General features: G+C 41.5%; 2 protein-coding genes across 2 annotated transcripts; one reads left to right on the plus strand and one right to left on the minus strand.

Moving 5' to 3' along the window:
* The first annotated feature begins 6,228 nt into the window (after positions 1–6,228).
* On the plus strand, positions 6,229–7,158 carry LOC119239811 (olfactory receptor 18-like). The gene has a single exon (XM_037504205.1). The coding sequence runs from the start codon at positions 6,229–6,231 to the stop codon at positions 7,156–7,158; it is 930 nt and encodes a 309-aa protein (XP_037360102.1).
* Positions 7,159–10,467: 3,309 nt separating this feature from the next.
* On the minus strand, positions 10,468–11,436 carry LOC119240341 (olfactory receptor 7D4-like). The gene has a single exon (XM_037504688.1). The coding sequence runs from the start codon at positions 11,431–11,433 to the stop codon at positions 10,468–10,470; it is 966 nt and encodes a 321-aa protein (XP_037360585.1). The 5' UTR covers positions 11,434–11,436.
* Positions 11,437–12,183: the final 747 nt, after the last annotated feature.

Below are 12,183 nucleotides of genomic sequence, written 5' to 3' on the forward strand. Positions count from 1 at the left end.
CCTATTGCAAAGGAATTCTTTGTGGTGGATGGGGCAAGTGCTGTAGATATTCAGCCTGGTGTGGGGGTAGCAGGTGATTGGATGTCTCAGCCTGGCCTGGGGTGGCAGGCACTTCAGATCTCTCAGCCTGGACTTAGTAGTAGCCTTTTCCACAAAGGTGTCTGTGTGATCCGACCTTGTTCAGGACATAGCCGTCCTGAGTTATGAGTCTGAGCTTTGAGCCAGTGGTCCTCACTGTGTCCTCAACACTGTAGCTCTCCTGCCATGCACCCTCCATTCTGGGTGTCTGCCTGTGTACCCCCTTATCCAGCAGTGTCGGTATTAGAAACCCTGATATTTGTATGTGCCCAACCCTATAGCTGCAGAGGGCTCTGTACCCTGTCACTCCTCCCTCTTGTCGTCTGAACTACTCCATTTATTACTTTAAACAAGATTCATGTAGCATTTTTCTTTCCCCTCTCAGTTGGGCTGATGCTCCTATTGTATATGCTAATAATTAGTTTTTCCCTCAGGAGTTTTTTTACTAGGTTTTGCATCAGTTTTGTTGGGTTTGTTTTGTTGGAGTCTGGTGTCTTCAATCTGTGGCCTTCTTGCTAGACTCCTCTCCCTTATAAAATTTTGAATTATTCACTATCTTGCAGGTGAAAGGCATTTCACATTGATACATCTAGTATTTCCTTTCTGTCCAGAACCACTGGACCTTTGATATATTTCTGTATAGAGTCTTGAGTGAATATATGGCTTGCACTTATTATAATGAAAATTCAGCAGGACCTATTTTAACAAGTTAGTTTATTTACTGACTTTTAATATATATGTACACACACACACACAGAGGGAGGATTCAGATTCTTCCAAATACACTCACTTTTCACTTTTCCTCTTTCATTAATACTATGAAGTCCTCTGAGATTGTGATAACAGGGACCAATTTCATTAATTACAACCTCTGTGCATTGAGCTCTTACGGCAATATTGCTGTAAATAACCAGGCTGTGCAGCCAACAGTGCAGGTCCTGCTCCCAGTGCCACAGGTTGCAGTTGTGTTTTCTCCAAGAAGAAGTGTCACATCCACCTCAGTAGTCAGTGATGCTCTCATACTCCTGCCAGGCCTGAGAACAGATTCCGAAGCCGCATTGCTTGCCGGGCAGGTGAGTTAGGACCTTGCTCTCTGTCATGCTCCAGCAGAGAAACAGGGCAGCCCTGTGAGTACCGCAGAGAGACTGGTTGGAGAACAGCCTGTCAAGTGCTTTGTTTCTAGACGAATAGGAGAGTCAGATTGAACTGATAGGAAAGTACTGATAAGCAAAATTTTAGCTTAGAACAACCCTATGGTTTAATTCTTGGTTCCCAAAACTCTTATCCAGGAGCCTGCTTTTTGTTTACACTGGTTATAACACCAAAGGTATCTCCACCAGGAAACAAGAGATGAGTCTTTGTTCCTGAACATGAAAAACAGATCAGGAAGGTGGTGATGATTATAACACTGGAAATATCCCAGTCGCACAATGTTACAAACCTTTCCCTGCACATTCCAGGTGCAGAAGCTTCTTATTCATCATGCACCTTGTTAACTTTTATTGGTGTTATTTCCCCCCAGGAAATAAACATGTATTTTCATGTGGCAGCTGAAGGGGGGGGTCATCAGAATTTTCATGTAATATTAGTTCCCAGGTCCTGTGTCAACAGCAGGTGGAAGTCAGCTTGAACATGGGCGCTGTCCCTCCAGTCCCAGGGCTCCTGGGTGGGCTCCTCTGTCCATTCCTCACTGGCCCAGGCTGACATCCCCACATCACGGTGCTCTTCCCTTGGGTTAGTGCACCCACTGTGGCCGGCAGGCTCTTCCTGCATCAGGGGTCAGCAGGTTGAGTTCATAGGCAGGAGTCACAGAAATTGCTGACACACAATGATTCAGGGGGCATTTCCTCATTCTTGATTTGCCTTCAGCTATTCCACTTCCTCGTTAGTTCTTGTCATCTATCGTCTCGGTCTAAGGGAGTGCTAGGTTCACAGTATTAGTTTCCATTCTTTCTTTCAGAAAACAGATAAATAGCAGACATGAGCAAGTTTGGAATAGACTTCTGGGTGTGCTTGAGCCCTTATTGCTAAACAGTGAAAAATTTCAGTGCATGGTCCTCAGAGGCCTACAGGTTTTTCCATGTTTTAATCTTTGGTCCATTCAGAATTTGTCTCCTTTTAATTTAATTGTTAATTGGTTTGCGTGCTGCGTGTAATTGACAGGCACAGGGTCATGCCTTTAAGGTATGTGTCACCACACCCCACACCAAGGCACTGTGGCCCCCACTTAATATTGCATCTTCTTGTTCTATTTGTTATCTGTGTGACTCTGAGCACGTTGTTCTGTCTCTCAGCCTCAACATTGACATGCGAGTTGATGTGCAGCCGGGACAATGGCACAAGAATGTAGCTTGGTGGGAACTGAGCCCGTGGCTACATGCGTGGTGGGTGCGTGGAGTAATGGGAAATCTCAGGTGTTGATACCATAATTATCACCTAGGTTATAATGTGATTCGCAACTTCGTTCCCTCTGGAGACTAAGAAAGCATTTATTTTTGCTCTCGTATGAACTGTTTTTATTGATTTACCATTGGTTTACAAAACAGTATCTCCCAGCACCATTCACACCTCCAGTCACCCCCTTCCTCTCTGTTAACCTCATTTTTAAAAAAAGATTTATTTATTTAATTACACAAAAACCGGGGTACAGGCCAGAGGCACGGGAGGGTGAAAGGATTCACCAGAGACAGAGTGGGGAATAGAACAGGCAGACTGATGAAATACACTGCTGAGCGGAGCAGCGGGCGCGACAGAAGAGGCCTCTGTGCCATGTGGGACCCTCGCCAGCTAGCGGGGATCGAATCAGCCTGCAGAGGCTGCGGACAGCTGCACAGCGCGGTGCTCAAACACCTGCGCCACCAGGGGAGGCCCCTAACCACATTTTTGTAGTCAGGGTCTAACAGCGCTTTCTGTTGAGCTGTGTGCTTGGTGTGCTTTCGTTCTTTAAATTCGTGATGTGAGTAAAACTGTGTAATATTTGCCTTTCTCTTTTTGATTTAATTCACTTGGGGTTGTTATCTCAAAGTCCCACCTATGCTATGGCAAAAGGCAAGGTTTCATTTTTTAAAATAACTGTGTAGTTTCCATTGTCTTATTTATTTCTGGTTCCAAGAGCATATATTATGTTTGGCACAGAATAGGTTAGAAAAAAATCCTTTAAAGAAATAGATTGTTCCTTGATTCACAGAAAGAGAGTGTTATCGGTGTGCCTTATCAACACTCAGTCGTCCTACCTGTAATTTCATGCCTTTCAGGGGATATTCTGGAGGACTAGACAAAAATAAATCAGTTCTTTGTGTATCTAATGTCACAGATCTTCTAAAGGACCCATCATGTTCCATTGAACAGAGTCTACAATATTTAATTTTAAAGAATTGTGGCAACAAAGTGTGTGTGTGTGAGAGGGAGAGAGTGGGGGGGGAGGAGAGAGAGAGAGAGAGACGAAAGGGTAAAATAAGCACACAATAAGATGTTTAACATCACAGATCATTAATGAAATACAAATTAAAGCCACAATGAAATACAACTAAATGCCCTTTAGGAAAACAAAATGAAGCAAAACTTAGATTGTGATTGGATTTGAGGTTTCAAATGACAGTTGCCTCAGCAGCAAAAACAAATAATAACAACTTAAAATGACCTTGGTTAAGAAGACCAGGGTAGGGAATATGACAAAAATAATCAATAAGAAAACCTGGGCATTTCTGTGACATACAACATTTTGAGGTAATAAACCGAGATTATTAATGACAACATACATAGTAAAGACAATATGAAATTACTATGGACTTTACACAATCTCTGAAATATAGCAATAGCATATATTTATAAAAATGTATTTAATATGAAACATTACCTTCTATTTGCAAGTATTTTACCTGTAATATAACACATTCAGAAGTGTAATTTTTTGCAAGGTGAGAGAACAGATTCTTTGAGATTTTTCAGAAGTTCTCTGGTAAATCCTAAGTCAATTTGAGATCAAAAAGTTTCTGTTGACAAATTTATCATGGGACACTGTTAAAAATATCCAAAGTTTAAAACTTTTGACCAAATAAATGGGCAGGTCACTATGAAGAATACCCCTCCATTTACCAATGTTACAATATATTTTAAAGACAGGTACAGGAAGTAATAAACTTGAGAAAATAAAATATTATAGTTCTTTTAATAATGAGAAGACTTGGTTTTGTTAAGTAATCATAGACATGATAAAGAAAACATGACATCCAAAAATTATTTTGATAAGGCACAGAATCAGACACAGGTGAACCACATAACATTTAGAAAAAAATAGTTTACAGTGATACAAGAATCTCCTTTAAATATAGGAAGAAAATGAATTTCTAGTTTGATAGGGACACTATTGATATAAAAATCTCAAATGTTGAACCTTATAATTAATGAGTAAATCATTTAATTTTAGCCAGCTTGACTACACTAAAAAGATTCTCTTTTCCTCATGATAATATTATCCAAAAATTGGTAGAGAAGGTCATATTTTAAAAATTTTGATACAGGAAAACTGGATTAGATGAAAATCTCTCTTTCTCTCTCTCTCTCTCTCTCTGTCTGTCTCTCTATATATATCTATCTCTCTCTCTCTCTCAAATATCTTTTTGTTCTCAATTTCCTTTTAGCTCAATATTTATGCCAACGTGGCCTGTTTTGGGTGATATATTCTGGGACCATTCAGTAGGTTCAATTAATCTACTCATTTAGATATTAGAAAAATACCCAGGTGTTTATTCTTCCTTGCTTCTCATTTTTCCTTTTTAATTTTTCCAAAGCTCAATAATGTTTTTACCCATCAGACAGTGAAGGCCTGTTGAAATTAGGGAGCTAAGTAGAAAAGAATTCAATCCCCCTATGAGAAAATACTGACTTGAAAATTCTTTTTTTTAATTTTAATTAATTCACTTTTTCTATTAATTCCCTTAAGACTTCCATTTGGTTACTTCACATTTACCAAATAGTTCAAGATGGTATTGAAAGTATCTATTTTCCAAAAAACACTGCGTCAGGCATTCTGTTATGCGTTTTCTTTCATCCTTCACCCAACCGTCCTTCCTCATACCCATCTTCTTCCCTTCCCCACCCCTTCCTCTCTCACCCTGTTCCCTGGGGCGATTGTGTTGAGTGTCATAAGTCAGAAAGTAAAGCAGAGATATTGGATGGTTTCACTCATGTGTGGACTGTAAATATAATAAAACCTTTCATATGCAAAGAGTAGTAGGAATAAATCTTGAACTCAGCAAAAAGACATAAAAATTCTTAAGGTGGCTTAAGGAACAATGAAAGTTTTTAAATCCGGCTTTGGGATATCCAAGCTAACACATTCTTTAAATAAAATTGAGAAGTTTAGGTTTGATTAAAAAAAAATCACTTTGCCAATATTTATAATTAAAATATATTTAGGCAGTTGTGAGCAAGAGAGCAAATATTTTACATGTAATATAACACAAATATTTTACTGTATAAGCTCAATCTCAGAGGTTTCCCTGGGATTGTGTTATAATTGAAGATAACACTGAAAAACATTTAAAATGATAGCATTCAAAATGCAATTACTATTTTATCATCAGTGCATTATAAATTAATCTTCAGAATAGGTAATGCTGGGTGATTCAATGTATTGAGTAAAAATGCCAAGTTAACCAGGGTTAACCATTTATATATTTGTGATTATTTGAAAATACTTCCCAGACAACGCAAGCATTTTTGAATGAACACTTAGCTCCCTGGAATGTTGATGTATAAAACCACACATTCTTGAAAACCCATTATTGTCATTGAAAACAATGACTGTTTTTCTCTCCCAGCTACCAGTAATTGTACACATTTCCTTTAAAAGTACAAAACTGGTATTTCACTGTATTCTTGGAATTGTTACCTTAACACATCCTTGTCACACTAATAATCTGTGCCTCAGATGATCTAACATGACTGCATAGAAACAAGTGATGTTGCAGGCATCAGTCTAGGAAGAATGAATTTCCCACAATTGAGAAATATTGCTAAATGCTTATGTTCCTCAAAAAATATTTTTTAATTTGTTTATAAAAAATACACATGTGTAGCTGTGTGCCTCCATACTCATTTAGTTTATTCCAACACTCTCTTTCTTTAAAAATAAGGGCTTTCAACTATATGGAACTACAGAATCAAACATATTTCTCTGAGCTCTTCCTCCTGGGACTCTCAGAAGATCTGGAACTACAGCCCCTCATCTTTGGGCTGTTCCTCTTCATGTACCTCGTCACCGTGTGTGGAAACCTGCTTATCATCCTAGCAGTTGTCACTGACCCTCACCTGCACACCCCCATGTACTTCTTCCTCTCCCACCTGTCCTTGGCTGACATCGGCTTCAGCACCACCACCGTCCCCAAGATGCTGGCTAACATCCAGACCAATAGCAAATCCATCTCCTACGTGGGCTGCCTGACTCAGGTGTCTTTTTTCTTCCTTTTTGGGTGTCTGGACAGTCTCCTCCTGGCCGTGATGGCCTATGACCGGCTGGTGGCCATCTGCCACCCCCTGCACTACCGGGTCATCATGAACCCCCGCCTCTGTGGCTTGTTGGTCTTGGTGTCATTTTTGATCAGCCTTCTGGACTCCCAGATTCATTGTTGGATGGTGTCACAACTTAACTTCTGCACAAATGTGGAAATCCCTCATTTCTTTTGTGATGTTCCTCAACTTTTCAACCTCGCCTGTTCTGATACTTCCACCAACAACATTGTCATTTTCCTTGTTGGGACGATCTCTGGCTTTATTCCTATTGCAGGAATCATTTTTTCTTACTCTAAGATTGTTTCCTCCATTCTGAGGGTCTCATCCTCAGGTGGGAAGTACAAAGCCTTCTCCACCTGCGGCTCTCACCTGTCCGTTGTTTGCTTATTTTATGGAACAGGCCTTGGGGTGTACCTCAGTTCAGCTGTCTCATCTTCCCCGAGGAAGGACGCAGTGGTCTCTGTGATGTACACTGTGGTCACCCCCATGCTGAACCCCTTTATCTACAGTCTGAGGAACAAAGACATCAAGAGCGCCCTGGGGAAGGTTGTCAGCAGAATGACCTGACATCACTAGCTGTGCCGTCTTTCTGGATTAGCCACTGAGAAGGGCAGTGACAGAAAACATTGGAAACAAAATTCCCGAACCTGCAGTCACCTGGTATAACCCACAGGACTCTGATGTTTGTGTACATATTTATTTATCTTAACATAGTTCTAACACAATTCTTCATTCTGGACTCCCCATTATGACAAAGTCACATAGTATGTTTTCTCATTATTTTCGTCCACTACCCACCTATCTTAATAATGATCAGTCTTATTTATATAATTAGAAATAACAATACCTTTCCCTTTCTTACTAATCATTGTTTCCATATTGTTCATAGTATTTTAAAAATATTTACGAGAAAGTTATAAACACTATCTTTAGCAACACTCAATCTACTAATTTCTTGTCTTTCAATAACCATGAGTAGATTCAGAGCAGGTAGGGTTACTATTTAATCTTTTGGTCGAAATGCTTTTTTAAAATTTTAAAAAGGGGTGTTATTATGCTTGGTTTGAATAAAGTTATTAAATGTGACTTTCCTACAAAAATATCTACGTAGATGGGGGGAAAGACCAGTGTGACTCTGGAGCTGTGATCCTCAGGAACACTGAAGACAGGCACCAGAGGGACAAGCACGTCTGATACAGCGCTGGGAAAAGAGAACCAGCACAGCAGCAAGAATGAAAGCCAGAGACGACTGGAAAGGAAAGGAGAAACTGAGAGCAGAGAGACCGCAGTGGGGACAGTTCACTGGAAGGGCTCTCAGCTCTGTGCCCAGCAATCCCCCAGGATTCCCCTCCAACCTGAAAGGAGAGAGCATAATTCTCTGTGACAGTGCACCTGGGCCACTGTACAACAAGGGGCACCCAGGGGATCAGAGACAGCGTTCGGCAGGGGAGAGAGGCATAGTTCTTTTTTTTCCATAAATAGTTTCTTTTCCTGGATCCTTTTTCCTTCCCTAATATTGTCTTGAACGGGCTCCATCCTCTGTGATAGTCTTGGTCAACACAAAAAGCAGAGGCAAAGTTCAAATGCAAGCATTTTATTGAAAGGAGAAAGAAACACAAATGGGAAAGAGGAAAGAAGGACCTTAAGGAAAGCTTTTATGTGGGATACAGTAGACAATCAGCCAGGTTTTGTCCTCTTGGGAGATCTGGCAAATGATAAGAATGGAAACCTCAGCATCATCCCATATTAGGGACTGAAGAATTGGTCCACCCCAAATCTCTTTCCAAAGTCTGTCTCTGAGGGGATGTACTTCCTGTCACTCCTGCCGCCATGTGTCAGGTAAACGAAGTTCCAGCTGGTGCTAAACATGGGCCCTTATGTAACAAGTGAGAGAAGAGCTTGGGAATTGTAGATGTGCTGGCATTTATTACTCCAAACAGTTACGACTGCAGACTTCACTGCACACTCAATCCTATCAACAGTCTTCTCAAAAACTGAACTAATTGATGAACAATTGCTGCAAATGTGTATGTGCCCCTTCTGCGGGTATCTTCGGAGAACCATAGAAATGAAAAAAACAACTGAAAGACTCGTTATTGCTTTATTCTGTTGCATGTTATCAGAGCTTTGTTGTTGTACTGTACAAATGCAATAAGAAATAACACTTAAAAAACATGTGGGGTGGGGAAGGAGGAAAAAAGGAAAGTGGAGAGAGCTAAGCAATTCTCAAGGGTTCTCCCCGTTGGGAGAGACTATAAAACATATGAACAAACCATCTCTCAAACCTACATTCCTACTTTGAGATTGAAATCAGACCAGTCTCCTCCTGGAATGGCGCACAAAGAGAGGATGAAGGCTCAGTTTCAGATGCCAGGTTCTGGTCAAGCTAGTCCCAGTCTCTTCTGAAAAGGCTAGTGTGAAAGAGAAAACATACCAAGAAACATTTACCAAAAGCAATTATCTTCAGTTAATGCAACACCCATGTCTGCAGGCAGCAGCCCGGGGGAGTCCTTACTAAAAGAGGAACTCAAGCACAATTTCATTACACAGCAGGAAAGGTGATGCTAACGCTGAGCCAGCAGGTCGGATTGTGAGAAAACACTAAAATAGTCGCATTCCATTCATGAATAGCCCAAGGTGGTCCGCTGCCATTGGAATTTTCAAGAACGCTTAAACATTGCTATGATTTTGGGATGATATTTGTATTATTTGCATTTGCTTTCTTCATGGAAAAAATGTACAACCAAGGTAGGGGCAACAATTCAACAAATGAGGACAGTTATTAAGGATAGCATATCAGCACTCTGTACCCGTGCTAAACCTAAGGTTGGAATCCTTTTTTTCATATATTTTATTTTAGGGCCTCCCCTAGTGGCACAGCGGTTGAGCACTGGGCTGCGAGGCTGCCCTCAGCCTCTGCAGCGTAGGTTCGTTCCCCGGCCACCAGCGAGGGTCCCACAAAAAATATATATTTTTTTATTTAATATAATTCTTACATCATATTTCATTTTTGCACAATGTATGCATTTTCATTTTGGTTATATTCCCCATACAATTGCACCCCCCTTATTTTGACCCACCTCCCTCCTCTTCTCCCCACCGCCATAGTGTGTCTCTGGTTTATAGTTGCTTGTTGATTTTGATTTTTACTTTATTATAATTAGTCTTTTTCCTGGTCCCTTATTTAGGTTTTCTAAATTCCTGCTATGTGTGAAACCATCCAGTTTCTGGCTTATTTCTTTCTGGCTTATATCGCTGAGCATGATCCCTTCCAGCTCCATCCATGTTGCTGCAAATTGCATGAGTATCTTTTTGATTGCTGAGTAATATTCCATTGTGTATATATACCATATCTTCTTGATCCAGTCATTTATTTCTGGGCATTTGGATTGTTTCTTTTTTAAAAAGATTTATTTATTTATGCATACAAGAACTAGGGTACAGGCCAGAGGTGTGGGAATGAGAGGATTCCCCAGAGACAGAGTGGGGAGCAGTCAGGCAGATCTACTGAAATACACTGCTGAGGGGAGCAGCGGGCAGACAGGAGAAATCTGCTGTGCCATGTGGGTCAGCTCCCTGGCTGGGGATTTAACTCATGCTGCAGTGGCTGCAGATAGCTTCATAGCACTGTGACTTAACCCCTTCTGCCACCAGGGAGGCCCCAAAGTTGGAAATATTAATTGTGTAGGAGTGTACCAAAAATAGAACTTGCCAGCTGTAAAAAGATAAAACAAAAAACACTGAGTGAGTCACAGGAGTAACTAATAGAAATGGAAATGCATATATATAATTATGTTATCAAAATGCAATAAATTAAAATATTTAAGAGGTATCAGTATACTGAAACTGCAGCAACTACCTTCTGGACCCAAATGTTCACAAACTACTGAGCCCAGAGACCCACAGTGGACAAGAGACTCCTCTGTTGACCAGCTTTCTGAGGGCCCCCTTCACATCCTTGTTCCTCATGCTGTAGATGAAGGGGTTCAGCATGGGGGTGACCACCGTGTACATCACTGAAGCAACTGAGCTTTTCTCTGAAGAACGGGTCACAGCAGAGCTGAGGTAGACCCCCAGGCCTGTCCCGTAGAACAGGGAGACCACACAGAGGTGAGACCCGCAGGTGGAGAAGGCTTTATACTTGCTGGTAGAGGACGACATCTTCATTAAGGAGGAGATGATTTGAGAGTAAGAGTAGAGGATTCCACTAATAGGAAACAAACCCAACAGGGCAGAAGTCACATACAAGTAGATGTTAATGATGAGGGTGTCGGAGCAGGTTACTTTCAGAATCTTAGTCAACTCACAGAAGAAATGTGGGATTTCAGTGACTGTAGAGAATTTCATCTGCATAATCAGAAGAACATGAACCAGGGCAACCCAGAAAATGATGCACCAGCACATCAAAACCAGAAGGACACAGGCGCGGGGGTTCATGATGACCATGTAGTGCAGGGGGTGACAGATGGCCACAAACCGGTCATAGGCCATCAGGGTCAGGAGGAAATGGTCCAGTCCAATAAAAACCATTACAAAATACACCTGAGTGAGGCATCCTGTGTAGGAGATGCCTTTGCTCTGTGCCTCAACGTTCACCAGCATCTTGGGGACAGTCGTGGAGATGACACAGATGTCAACAAAGGACAAGTTGGAAAGAAAAAAGTACATGGGGGTGTGCAGGTGGGGGTCAGAGCTGACGGCCAGGATGATGAGCAGGTTCCCAAGCACAGTGACCAGGTACATGGATAGGAACAGCCCAAAGAGGAGGGGCTGCAGGGCAGGGTCGTCTGAGAGGCCCCGGAGGAGGAACTGAGATGCTCCTGAATGATTTCCTGTTCCCATGTAGTTGGGATATCTGCTGTGAGAGAAGGAGCAGAGTTTGATGATCAACCAGCGGAAACTAAACCAAATGTTCTAGGAATGGAGATCTGATTTCGCTCTATAATGAATGTTAACACAATTATTCACTAATATACGTCAATGAGGAAGCATCAGTGACAACCCAAGTAATTAATTTCAGTTAATGCAACACCCATTTCTGGAGTTAGCAGCCTGATTGGTTCATAAGCATCATGGCAGATCCTGTGTGTGTGGACACCCGCACCCCACTCTGCTCTGTGGCGGGAACAGCACCAGATGCTACTCCTGGTGGATCAGGCAGTGATTCTGGCCCAACCAGGCCCAACAGTTTCTCCCCTGGGAAAGTGGAAATGACACTGAGATTGTGGATAATGATCTGAGGAGTAAACCTTGATTGGAAGCATCAGTCACGGGTCCGGATGAGGAAACACCTTCCCTAGGATTGTGAAGTAGCCCCTAAGCCAGTGACTAACCATCAAGCCAGGTGAGGCAATAAGGACCCTGGTCAAAGGATGGACATAGAGTCTGACTACTTGGCCTCAAGTCCTAGGTCTACATCCCCTTGGTCTTGAACAATATAACCTATGAATGCCTTGGTTTCTTGGTTGTGAAATAAGGTTATTAATTGCACTACTGTGTGACACTTCTGAGAATGTTTTAAAGAACAAGTGTGCACATTAAAGGGCGCCAGCTTTCAAGTAAAACAAAATAAATTGTGTCAACCTACTGCAT

This window comes from Talpa occidentalis, unplaced genomic scaffold (assembly GCF_014898055.3).
Source record: "Talpa occidentalis isolate TD23 unplaced genomic scaffold, MPIMG_talOcc4v2.1 talOcc4.12, whole genome shotgun sequence".
NCBI lineage: Eukaryota > Metazoa > Chordata > Mammalia > Eulipotyphla > Talpidae > Talpa > Talpa occidentalis.